The sequence below is a fragment of the Nycticebus coucang genome, chromosome 6, assembly GCF_027406575.1.
Source record: "Nycticebus coucang isolate mNycCou1 chromosome 6, mNycCou1.pri, whole genome shotgun sequence".
Lineage (NCBI taxonomy): Eukaryota > Metazoa > Chordata > Mammalia > Primates > Lorisidae > Nycticebus > Nycticebus coucang.
In genome coordinates this window covers 121,380,414-121,393,989 of record NC_069785.1, presented here as the reverse complement: position 1 = coordinate 121,393,989, position 13,576 = coordinate 121,380,414, and the positions used below count along the sequence as shown (strand labels likewise).

General features: G+C 41.5%; 1 protein-coding gene across 2 annotated transcripts in view; it reads left to right on the top strand.

The window, feature by feature from the left end:
• The window catches only part of BUD13 (BUD13 homolog), a 30,310-nt gene that overhangs the window by 2,382 nt on the left and 14,352 nt on the right, over positions 1–13,576 (top strand). The window contains exons 2-4 of one of the 2 annotated variants that reach the window (XM_053593550.1): positions 1,284–1,377; positions 6,826–6,910; positions 11,305–12,396. In XM_053593550.1, the coding sequence (XP_053449525.1) occupies positions 1,284–1,377; positions 6,826–6,910; positions 11,305–12,396 (1,271 nt within the window). Of the gene's footprint in view, positions 1–1,283; positions 1,378–6,825; positions 6,911–11,253; positions 12,397–13,576 lie in introns of both variants that reach the window. The other variant, XM_053593549.1, reaches the window with a different exon arrangement.

The following is a 13,576-nucleotide window of genomic DNA, read 5'->3' as shown; positions in this document are numbered from 1 at the left end:
TGTCCATGAGCTTCAGTTTTCTTATCTTTAAAATGAGAGGAATACTGAATAAAGCTGTTAAATAGTGGTTGTGATTAGAGAAGTCGTATTAAGTGTCCCTGGATATTTGAGTAACTGTTCATTTCATGGCAGTCATTATTATTATTTAGGCTCAACTATAGTTCATCCATGTAACAAACATTTATTTATTTATTTTTTTGAGGTAGAGTCTCACTTTGTCATCCTGGTAGAGTGCCATGGCATCCTAGCTCACAGCAACCTCAAACACTTGGGCGCGAGAGATCTTCTTGCCTCAGCCTCCCCAGTAGCTGGGATTATAGGTGCCTGCCACAATGCCTGGCTGTTTTTTTGGAGATAGGGTCTTGCTCTTACTCAGGCTGGTCTTGAACTCCTGAGCTCAAGCAATCCACCTGCCTTGGCCTCCCAGAGTACTAGGATTATAGGCATGAACCATCATGCCTGACCTTTTTTTTTTTTTTTGAGGCATAGTCTCACCCTGATACCCCAATCTAGAATGCTGTGGCATCAGCCTAGCTCACAGCAACCTCAAACTCTTGGGTTCAAGTGATTCTCCTACTTCAACCTCCTGAATAGCAGGGACCACAGGAACCTGCCTTAACACGTGGCTAATTTTTATCTTTTTAGTAGAGATGGGGTCTCACTCTTGCTCTGGTTGGTCTTGAACTTTTGAGCTCAAGCAATCCTCCTACCTCACCCTCCCAAAGTGCTAGGATTACAGGTGTGAGCCACTGTGCTTGGCAGTGGGCCAGTTAACGCAGGGTATTGAGGATGCCTCCGTGAACAAAAAAAGGCATAGTCCCTGTTCTTGTGGTACAGGCTTTAAACAACTAATTACACAGCTAATTGACTTACTCCTTTATGATAAAAGCAAAGAAATTATTCCAGCACTGTATAACAGGGGTTCTTAGACTTGGGTGGCTGGTGAGGGGATGGAGGGAAACAGTCAAGAAAGATTTGCCTAAGGAAGTTACATTTATGGAAGGACCTAAAAAATGAGAAGAGTAGATCAGGCCAAGGGAAGAGACTGTATGGACTGATGTGGAAAGGAATTTGGCTCATTTCCAGGTACCAGAGGGTGAGCTGTGAGGTAGTCAACTGGGGGTGTAGCTGTACAAGATAAAGTTGGCTGTGTAGGCAAAAGACGGCACTATGCAGGATCTTTTGGAATTTTGAGCTTTATTCTAAAACTAATATGTAAGTGTTCTTAGACTGGTATCCCAGAATGACTGTTTCTTTTTGATCTTTTTGCTGTTCTCATTTAGAATGAGGATTGTAGATGATGACGTGAGCTGGACAGCTATTTCTACCACTAAACCAGAAAAGGAGGAAGAGGAAGATGATGGAGATTTGCCTGTGGTATGTACCTTTGGGACTGTCAGGATTTTGAAATGAAGCAAGCTTCCCAGACTGTCTTCTCAGTGTAGGGTGGATTTGTAGGTGGGGGGAGGGGGAGAGTTGAGGGCAGAGGAGAAGTGACAGTTTCCAAAGAGCTGTTCATAATCGTGTTCTTTGATGATGCCTATACACTGACTTCCCTGTTTATGGAGGTCCTAGAAGTGGGAACTGATCACAGAGGGAGATAGGCAGGCCTCCTCAGCATCAGTGATGGAGCCGTGATTAGAATTAGAAATAGCCTTTGGAACCTACCTTTATTTATTTATTTTTTAAGTGTAAAACGAAGTTTATTGAGGAAGACAAAGATAGGTTTACAGAACAAGAGCAAGATACAGGTTTACAGATTTAGGTGTGTTTGTCATAGATAGCAAACAGAAATCTACCTTTAAAACAATGTTCAGGTTCTCTGATAAGGAACTTTTAATTTGCTCCTTTATTCATTGATTTAACTAAGCTTTCAAATTGTGTACTCTTGCCTGAGTACTGGAGATGTGTAGATTGATAGAACATAGCGAATGTATTTTAGAGGTTATATCTTAGAATGAAAGATTTGAATTTCAAATAATTTCAACAATGTAATAAACATTGGAGATATATTTCACATATATACCAAGTACCATTAGAGCACAGGGAAGATAGCACACTTTGTATTCTGTTGGGAGATGTTGTGAAAGATGTAAATGTGTGAGTTGAGTTTTGAAGGATGAATACGAGCAGAGCAGATAAAAGCCTAGGCTGATATGTATGTATAACCTCCTATTGGTGTACATGTGAAAGCATTGCTGAGATTTGCTGAGAAACAAGGTGAAAAGGAGAGCTGTTGATAGGCTAGAGTGAAAGATTAGAAAGATGGATTCTAGGTTTGTGTATTTAATATTAATTCTAAGTAAAATTCTAAAATAGATTATTTAAAGGGTGGTTTGCTAGTAATTATATGGGAAATAATAGAGATCTTGGGAGCCAATTTAGTTTGTTGGAACAAATCATTCAAACTTAATAAGAATTTTAAAACATCTTATAAAATAAATGCATATTATAGAATATTTAGGAATTTAAAGAAAATTTAATTTTTTTTTTTGGAGACAGAGTCTCACTCTGTATGCTGGGTAGAGTGCTATGGTGTCATAGCTCGCCTCAAAATTCTGGGCTTAAGTGATCCTCTTGCCTCAGCCTCTCAAGTAGCTGGCACTTTAGGCATCTGGGTAATTTTCTCTTACTCAGGCTGGACTTGAACTCCTGAGCTCAAGCAATCCACCCACCTCTGCCTCCCAGAGTGCTGGGATTACAGGCATGAGCCACTGCATCTGGCAAGAAACTTTAAAGTTTTTAAAAAGATACAATAACTGCTGATGATGTGACCATTCAGAGATAAAACTGCCAACATTTGAATATATATGTCTTCAGTTTTTTTCTCTTTATAGATGATGCATAATTGTATTTTATTTTTTGAACATAATTGAGATCATACTGTACATGTGGTTTTGCAGCCTGCTTTTTTACTTAATAATATTTTATGAATGCTTTAGCAAGACCTTAAAATAGTTTTTGAAGGCTTGGTACCTGTGGCTCAAGAGGCTAAGGTGCCAGCCGCATAAACCTGAGCTGGGGGGTTCGAATCCAACCCGGACCTACCAAACAACAATGACAGATGCAACCAAAAAATAGCCAGGTGTTGTGGCGGATGCCTGTAGTCCCAGCTATGTGGGAGGCGGAGGCAGGAGAATCGCTTGAGCCCAGGAGTTGGAGGTTGCTGTGAATTGTGATGCCACAGCACTCTACCTGGGGCGACAGCTTGAGGCTCTGTCTCAAAAAAAAAATAGTTTTTGAAGATACGATTTTTAATGATTACATATTTTTTCAATATGTACATTTATTCCACCTGTCCTGTTATCGATTGGACACATGGGTTATTTCCAGTTTTAAGATATCATAAATAATCGTGCATAAATCATGATAGGAATCTGTTTCTTTCTTTGTTCCTATAATTGAATAGTTCAGAGGGTATGTTCCATTTGAATTACTTTCCCATACTGCTTTCCAAACGGTGCTACCAGTTTACACGTCCAGTAGAGGCCATGCAAGTGCTGCTTTGCCCACTTCATTAATATTAGAATATCATTAACAAAACAAAACCAATAGCAAACTTAGGCCAGTTTTGCAGGTGAGCACTTTTCTTTGGACACTATTGAAATTAATAATTTTTCATATGCTTATTGGGCATTTTTGTTTTGTGAATTTTTTGTTTCTTTGTTCAGTTTTTAGAAAATTTGAATTTTGATTTTTTTCCCATTGATTTACTTGGTATTGTTATAGGTATATTTTATCATTTGCATTTTCATTTCATTTGTAATAGTTTTTGACATGTAAAAGTTTTAGTTTTTTTGTAATTTTCCTTTATAATATTGTCTTTTGTTTTTATGATGTCCAAAACCTAAAGAAAGGAGGCTTTAGCCTCACTGTTCTGTGCACTGGTTAAAACAGATCTCAATTCTTGTATTAATTTTTTTGTTACTGCATGATTACCACCACCACCAATAATAATGGCAAAATAATTATAATGACTATGATAGCAGTGACGGCATAATTATAATGACTATGATAGCAGTGATGGCAGAAAAATAACTAATAGACATAATTGTGCATTTATCATGTACCAAGCACTGCTAAGTTTATGTGAATTATCTCATTCAATCCTCATAGCAATCCTTTGAATCCCACTTTTACAAATGAAGAAATTGAGGCTTAGGGTGGTGCCTGTGGCTCAGTGGGTAGGGCGCCAGCCCCATATAGCAAGGGTGGCTGTTCAAACCCAGCTCCGCCAAACTGCAACAAAAAAATAGCTGGGCGTTGTGGCAGGCGCTTGTAGTCCCAGCTACTCGGGAGGCTGAGGCAAGAGAATTGTCTAAGCCCAGGAGTTAGAGGTGTGTGACGCCATGGTACTCTACCAAAGGTGATAGAGTGAGACTCTGTCTCTACAAAAAAAAAAAAAAAAAAAGAAATTGAGGCTTAGGGTAATTTGCCAAAAGTTACACAAATGCTAAGTGGTGGAGTTAGGAGTTTAGATCTCAATTCATCGTGTCTGGAAGGCTGGGCTTTTAATGCCCAGTGAGAAATCTCAGACTAGCTTATACGTAATATGAGGAATGGTGGTAGCATCTTGAGAGAAGAGGAAAATTATGACCTGGATTTAAAATCCATTTGCTAGCTTGAGGCATTGAGAAAATTTGGTCTGGGCCAGGTTTGAACCCACCACCTCTGGTATATGGGGCTGGCACCCTAGTCCTTGAGCCACAGGCAAGAAAATTAACTTATTTGAGCCACGCTTTGCCATTCAGTAGTCTGGAGTCTTTCTTTATAGGATTATTGTGAGGATTGAGTTGGATAGTATGAATAAAGCATAAAACACAGTGCCTTGCATATAGCTTCTATTCTGTAACTAGAATTTAGTATTCCAGCCATTTTTTAAAGTCTGTGGTGTGGAAAGGAGATGCATTGCATCAGAGATCAGAACTATGTTGGGGTCCCACCCCTAGAGCAGTGTCCGCTGAGACCTGTGGAAACTGGTGGTGAGCAACTGAAGAAATACAAAGTTAGGAGCAACGGTAAAGAAAGACATAGAGAGACATAGAGTAGAATTAAAAGTGGGAGCTCAGGGGTCCATTCCCTGTCGTGGGATTCTGGCAATGGCCCAGAGTGTTTGCTCCACTCTGATTTTATTGAAGTCTGTTTGCTCAGAGGATAAGATGAGGGAGGGAACAAAGATGTCAGCAGTTTCTCGGATTGAACCTATCAGCTTCTATTGTTTTTTTTTTTTGTAGAGACAGAGTCTCACTTTATGGCCCTCAGTAGAGAGCCGTGGCATCACACAGCTCACAGCAACCTCCAACTCCTGGGCTTAAGCGATTCTCTTGCCTCAGCCTCCCGAGTAGCTGGGACTACAGGCACCTGCCACAACGCCCGGCTATTTTTTTGTTGCAGTTCAGCCGGGGCGGGTTTGAACCCGCCACCCTCGGTATATGGGGCCGGCGCCCTACCGACTGAGCCACAGGCGCCGCCCAGCTTCTATTGTTACAATTAACCTTAAAGGTGGCCTTCAGTAATCTGAAATCTGAGCCTTGTATGGGGAGAGCCTCCTGCTCGAGGTTACAGACACAGATTTCTAGGGAGGTGTTAAGCTCTACTAGTTCTATGTAGAGTAAAACGCCATCAGCGTTAATCTCCTCTGAGGGATCGTGGGAGGGAGGCATTTTCCTCCCATCACCACCACGGAGGATTTTCCTCTGTGATAAGGGATATAAGCTCTTCTGTCCATATCTCAGAGCTGGAGCTACTCACTTGGTCTCTGCCCCAGGCAAATGCAAATCTCCACAATGAGTATCTGCTTTTGCCTGTTTAATGGGCTGGAAACGCCCCAGGAGATGTATCTTTTCTTAGGACCTGTCATAGCCTCTTCTGTAACCATTATTCTCCTCAGAATGCTTACAGACCCAGCAGGGTGTTTATGAGCTGTATTCCCAACAAACTAGAATTTCAGAAAAGGCAAGAAGCTTGCTAGCAATGGCTAGCTTAAACGTAAACTAGCTGACTTTTCTTTGTTCCGACTTGCTCAGCTTACTTTTTTGTTTTTCCTTTTTTTCTGGGGGTGTTTTCCTTTGCCAAGAATGGGGTCTTAGGTCCCTATTCTCCCAGCAAACTAGGATCAAAGCAAAGAAGTTATAAGAAGGTAGATACACATTCAATAAAACCTTTCTAACACTTTTCAAAAATGCAAGTGACTGCTTTGTAAGATAATAAATTCCCTGTCAGGGAGGGATTGAGTGAGTGTTCATTTATCCAGGATACCTCAGGGAAGATTCCTATTTGTTTGGGAATTTGGAGAATATGGAATGATGGTAGCATCTTGTGGTTTTATCCCTTAAAGATTCTAATGATTCTGTCTGTATCTCAGTGGCTTCCTTTCATTGGATGCAGGAAAACTGATCATTATGACTACTTATAAGAAAAAAGTTTTCATAACAGCTCAGAGTCCTTTATTAATGATTGGTGTGATAGGAGGCAGTCTATGTTTTCATTCTGAATGTGAAAGTAAAAATGTAAAAGGAATTTAGCTTTTAGCTTACAGGTGGCAGTTGTGTACCTGGAAGGTTAATAGAAAGATTTATAATGAAAGAAGTTAACCTTTAGAGGGAAAGTCAGAGAAAGCTCTACTATTAAACCAATGCAGTGGCAATCAGATGTCTATGGAGTGAACATAACTGAGGACCACTCCATGTTTCTTCATGAGTGTTTTGGATCTAGGCGCACCATTATATTAGGAATAGAAATGGTCAGACTTCAGGTTCTTGAGTTAACAGGGCTCTTTGGCTGGATCCTGTGGATTTCTTCAACATAGGAAATCCTTATTCTCAGGTGGCTGAGTTTGTGGATGAGCGGCCAGAAGAAGTAAAGCAGATGGAGGCCTTTCGTTCCAGTGCCAAATGGAAGCTTCTGGGAGGTGAGTTCCAACAATAGATGGATGTAAATTTCCTGGCAGTAGGGGAGGCCTTTTTTCATTTTATATGCTTTTTTTTTTTTTAGAGGAATGCATAGTTTGTTTTAGTGTGGCATTAATCCTGAAAAATATAGTGGGTGAAAGATTCAGGACTTCTTCGGAGGTATTAAGGAACTTATTTAGAGACTGCGTATCTCTGTTTCTCTTATGTTTTGGTATTTGAGTTAGTGAGGTTCGTGACTTATGGAGGCTTTTCAGAACCTGCTTCTCTGACACAGAATAGGGGAGTACTTGGTGTATAGGCGCCATTTTGGAAGGAATGTTCAAGAAACAGAAGAACAGACGTTGGAGGCTTTAGCTACCTCTTATCCTTCAGAATAAAGTGGCTACTGTATAGGCCAAGTACCAATGTTTTTTTGTCCTTTTTATTTGTATTAGTAAATTTCTCTGTTGTGCCCTTAATTAACTGGTATTTTACAGTACATTATCCTCCACTTGCCCACTATAGACTCTTCCTAGGCTAATAATTTTGAGTTTTTTCTTTTCTTTTCTTTTCCTTTCCTTTTTTTTTTTGGGACAGAGTCTCGCTTTGTTGCCCTCAGTAGAATGCTATGGCATCATAGCTCACAGCAACCTCAAGCTCTTAGACTCAGGTGATTCTCTTGCCTCAGCCTTTTGAGTATAGGGACCTGCCACACTCCCAGCTATTTTTTTTAGATAGGGTCTTGCTCTTGCTTAGGCTGGTCTCGAACCCATGAGCTCAGGCAATCCATCCGCCTCAGCCTCCCAGAGTGCTAGGATTACAGGCATGAGCCACAGTGCCCAGCCCCTATTTCTGAGTTTTTAAAAAACTGTTGAATCCTTGAAGATTAGATAAAAGGTATTTGTCACAACTGTTGAGTAGAGACTAGTCTTACTTGCCATGATTATCTCCCTTGCCTAGGGAAGTAGATACCTTTAGTAAATATTTGTGAATTGCTGGTAGGCATTTGATTCTCGCAGCCTACTGAGGCTTAGCAGTTATTCCCGCTTTTCTGAGAACTTGGTAGGTAGGGACATAGACCATTAAGTCACAGTCCTGGTTCCAGAGTCATTCAGGCTCTGCATGGCCAGTAGAAGGATGCTGGTCTTTCAACTCTGTATTTATTCTTTCATAAATTAAGTATCTTCTTCTTTTTTATTCTTTTTTAGAGACAGGGTCTCCTTCTATTGCCTAGGCTAGAGTGTAGAGTGTAGTGGTATGATTATAGCCCACTGTACCCTTCAACTCCTGGGCTCAAGCAATCCTCCTGCTTCAGCCTCCAGTCTATGGATGTGTACTGCCCTGCCTGGCTAATTTTTAAAATTTTTTGTAGCGGTGGACCTTGTTAATGTTACTTAGGCTGGTCTCAAATTCCTGGCCTCAGTGGGACTGCAAACTAATACAACTTTTTTGTAAGGAAGTATGGAGAATCCTTAAAGAATTCAAATTAGACCCCCCAATTGATCCTACAATCCCATTACTAGGCATCTACCCAGGAGGAAAAAAAAATAATTTTATCAAAAGAACATTTGCACTGGACAGTTTATTGCAGCTCAATTTACAATAGCCAAAATGTGGAAATAACCTAAATGCCCACCAATCCAGGAATGGATTAACAAGCTGTGGTATATGTATACCATGGAATACTATTCAGCCATTAAAAAAGATAGAGACTTTACCTCTTTTGTATTAACCTGGTTGGAAGTGGAATATATTCTTCTTAGTAAAATAGCATAAGAATGGAGAAGCAAGAATCCAGTATGCTCAATTCTAATATGAAGCCAGTAGATGATCTAATACATACTCACATAAGAGAAAACTCAAATTAATCCAAGGTGGAGGGTAAGGGAACCAGGGAGCAGGGAGATGGGATTGGTATGCTCCCACTAAATGGACACCGTGGTAGGGGTTTGACACACCTGTTGGGGATGGGACACAGTTATAAAGGGGACTTTACCTAACAAATGCAAACATTGTCACCTAATTCTTTGTACCCTCAGTTAACCTGAAACAATTAAAAAAAAAAAAATTCCTGGCTTCAGGTGGTCTTCCCATCTTGGCCTCCCAAAGTGCTGGAATTAGAGATAGGAGTCACTGTGCTCAGCTGGAACTTGCTACTTGATAGCTGGGTAGCTCTAGTTTACCCTGATGCTTGTTCCTTTTTCACACATGGAAGATGAAAGAATTAGCTCCTAACTAGAATTTGTCTCTGTTATAATAGTTTGTGCCATTATGTTAATTGTTCCCCAATTCTGGTTAGAAAAAAAATACACAACAACAGTGACAATTAGCTATAGATTAGTGATCACCATTGCCTCAGTTAATTTTCAGAACATTATGATTTAGGTTTATGAATGAAAACTTTATTTTCAGGATTATTTTTTCTTATCCATGATTTTCGGCCTGCAGGTATATTTCCCTTTTCCATAATTTTTTTTTCCAAAAAGAATATTCTGATCTGGGCAGTGTCTCCCCCTCCTTTTCTCTTTTTCACACACACACACTTCTTTTTCTTCTGCTTTGTTCTTATTGGCCCATCCCAATATGTTACAGGAAATATTTTTACTAGTCTCCGACCCTTACTTCTTTTTAGAAATGTCATGGAAGTTATCAACCTCATGGATTAGATTTGCTGTCAGGTTCCTCACAGACATCAGTACTTTTCTCTGTGCACGGATCCCAATCAGAAAGGCTGTCATGATATCCTGGTTCCATCTCCTCCTACTGTCTCCATAAAGGAATTGACTTAGTTGAATTCATCTGTTTAACAAGCATGCATTGGGTCCTACCCAGATTTTATTTGTGGTGAGGCTTTGGAGCTCACTGATAAGACACAGAGGGAGAAGGAACTGGATTTCAGAAATGTCTCATTTCATTTTGTTATGCCTCTGAAAATTGAAAGTCTCAAACTACTTATTTTTTTCCTTGACTGTGTATTTTTTAAAGATTTACATATTTTAATCTCAAGACTTTTTTTTGTTGTTGTTGTTGCAGTTTTTGGCTGGGGCTGGGCTCGAACCTACCACCCTTGGCATATGGGGCTGGCACCCTACTCCTTGAGCCACATGCGCCACCCCTACATATTTTAAATATTGCACACGGACTCCGGAGTCAAATAGATCTGGATTTGATGTTTACTCTTCCACTACTTATTTATTATTGATATGACTTTGAAACTTCCTCATCTGTATAATGGAGATAACAATAATTGCCTCCTAGACGTCTGAGAATTAAATGAGGTAATCTATATGAAGCTTTTGCACCTAGTGATCAGTTAATGCTTGAGCCTTCTTTTTTTGTGATCTATTTTTTCCTCCTCTAACAAGGAGCACAATGACATGGATTAAATAGTTAACATTTCATTTTGGTGTGCCCAGGTTTTGTCAATTTGCCTTTTGAAAAAAAAGTAAGTACTAGGCTAAATTATCTAGGCTAAATATCAGTAGGAGCCACTGTCTGGGATCTTTGCAGAAATGAGGTTTTAGAAATAACATTGGACTGGCATTTAGGGCGCTAGCCTAGCTCTGACCTTAGATAAGAAATCACCTAGCTCATCAGAGCCTCTCTTTTCATGCTGCAAAATAAGGGTATTTGCTTTGCTTACCGTATAGGGTACGATATGAAAAATTTATTTAAAATGCTTTGCAGACTTGGGCAGCGCCTGTGGCTTAGTGAGTGGGGTGGCGGGCCCAAGCCCGGCCCCAGCCAAACTGCAACAACCAAAAAAAAAACAAAATATGTGTGTGTATATATATATATATGTGTGTGTGTGTGTGTGTGTATATATATATATATATATATATATATATATCTCTCCAGGTATTGTGGCAGGTGCCTGTAGTCCCAGCTACTTGGGAGGCTGAGGCAAGAGAATCGCCCAAGTCCAGGAGTTGGAGGTTGCTGTGAGCAACGACACTCTACCGAGGGCGATAAAGTGAGACTGTCTCTACCAAAAAAAAAAAAATGCTTTGCAGACTTATTAGTTGGTAGGCAAATAAGAGGGATTATTCTTTCTTTTTATTTGTTTTAAGAGGTGGGTTCTTGCTCTTGCCCAGGCTGGTCTTGAACTTCTGAGCTCAAGAAATCCACCTGCCTCAGCCTCTAGAGTGCTAGGTATGTGCCACCACACTGGGTCTACGAGGTATTATTCTTAAGGTAGTCATCATTGCTTGTTTGCTGCTCATAGCAAGAGAGTTTTGCAGATCTTTTGGCCTTTCTGAGTAGTTCTCAGATGTCTGCTACTGAAGCATCTTTTGAAACTTTGAGTGTGGGGGGTAGACAGCACATCTGTGGGAATCTGACTTTTTGTGCTATTTGTGTTTAGGCCATAGTGAAGATTTGACCTCACGTAGTCATTTTCGTCACGGTACCCCAGATCCATCTCCCAAGAGGGCCCGTCACGATACCCCGGATCCATCTCCTCCCAGGAGGGCCCGTCACGATACCCCGGATCCATCTCCTCCCAGGAGGGCCCGTCACGATACCCCGGATCCATCTCCTTCCAGGAGGGCCCGTCACGATACCCCGGATCCATCTCCTCCCAGGAGGGCCCGTCACGATACCACGGATTCATCTCCTCACAGGAGGGCCCGTCACGATACCACGGATCCATCTCCTCCCAGGAGGGCCCGTCACGATACCACGGATTCATCTCCTCACAGGAGGGCCTGTCACGATACCACGGATCCATCTCCTCCCAGGAGGGCCCGTCACGATACCCTGTATCCATCTCCTCCCAGGAGGGCCCGTCATGATACCCCGGATCCATCTCCTCCCAGGAGGGCCCGTCATGATACCCTGTATCCATCTCCTCCCAGGAGGGCCCATCACGATACCCCGGATCCATCTCCTCCCAGGAGGGCCCGTCGTCACGATACCCTGTATCCATCTCCCCCCAGGAGGGCCCGTCATGATACCTTGGATCTTTCTCCTCGTAGGCGAGTCCGTCATGATACCCCTGATCCATCTCCTCCCAGAAGGACCCGTCATGATACCCCAGATCCATCTCCTCCCAGGAGGGTCCGTCATGATTCTCTGGATTATTCTCCCCCCAGGAAGTCTCATCGTAATTCTACAGGGGTATCTCCTAGGAGAGTCCATCGTGACTCATCAGATCCATCTCCTCGTAGGAGAGCCCATCACAATTCTTCAGATGTCTGTTCCCCTAGAAGGGCCCGTAACAGCTCCCCTGACACATCTCAGCCTAGGAGGACTCTTGACTCCTTGGACACACGGCAACTCAGGAGGGTCCGTCATGACTGCCCTGCTATGGCTCCTGATGTCACTCGTTCACTGCCCAGAGCCAAAAGCAGTAAAGTCCCAGAAAGAACCTCTAGGAAGACTTCTCCATATCAGAAGGGGCCACTGCCAAAGTACAACAAAGATGAATATGACTCAGACCTCTCTCCTCCACGAAAAAAGCAAGCAAAATCCCATTTTGGAGATAAGAAGCAGCTTGATTCTAAAGGTGAGCATATGACTGTCCCTGAGGCTTTCTTATGGACCTTTACTTGCTGAGAATGGAGTTTCTTTGGAAAAGTTTTGAAAAATGAGAGCCTGGACTCGGGAAGAGTTAAAAAATTACAATGGCAGGGAGGTACGTTTTTATATATCCTTTTATTTACTCTCCCCACCTCATAAAAGTACAACATGTTTGTTGCAGAAACTTGAGAATGTACAGAAATATATAAAGAAGCAGAAAAAAGTGACAAATTCTGTCACTCAGAGGCAGTCATTGTTGTATTGTAGCCAGTGTCTTTTTAGTCTTTTTGGTAGGAATTTTTGATGTAGTTGGCTATGTAGAACATACGTATTATATGTGTAACATTGCCTGCTTTACTTAATACAATCTACTTAACACAATCTTTCTCAGACTGTAAGAAACAACTCTGTGTTAATATAATTTTTAATTGTGTTCCATTACCTAAATTTTTTTTTTTTGAGACATAGTCTCACTTTGTCACCCTCGGTAGAGTGCTGTGGCGTCACGGCTCACAGCAACCTCCAACTCTTGGGCTTAAGCGATTCTCTTGCCTCAGTCTCCCAAGTAGCTGGGACTACAGGTGCCCACCACAATACCCGGCTATTTTTTGTTGCAGTTTGGCTGGGGCCGGGTTTGAACCCACCACTCTCAGTATATGGGGCCGATGCCCTACTCACTGAGCCACAGGCACCGCCCTCCATACCTAAATTTACCTAACCGTTTCCCTAATGTTGCATGTTTTTGGTTATTTCTAAATTTTTGCTTTTATAGTTCTGAGATGAACATCCTGGTACATAAACTACTGTGCACCTTTTGGATTATTTCCTTGTCTACTTCTAGATAGATTTCCTGTAAATTTAATTGCTTCTAGATAGGTTTCCTAGACTAAGAAGTTGATTTCCTGAGTCAGAAGGTGTGGATTTTTTTTTTTTTTTGAGACAGAGTCTCACTCTGTTGCCCTGGATAAGAGTACTATGGCATCATCAGAGCTTACAGCAACCTCAAACTCTTGATCTGACGTGATCCTGCTGTCTTAGCCTCCCCAATAGCTGGGACTACAGGCATCTGCTGCAATGCCCGGCTATCTTTCTTTTTTTTCTATTTTTAGTAGTGAGCTGGTCTCACTCTTGCTCAGGCTGGTCTTAAACGCCTCAGCTCAAGGAAT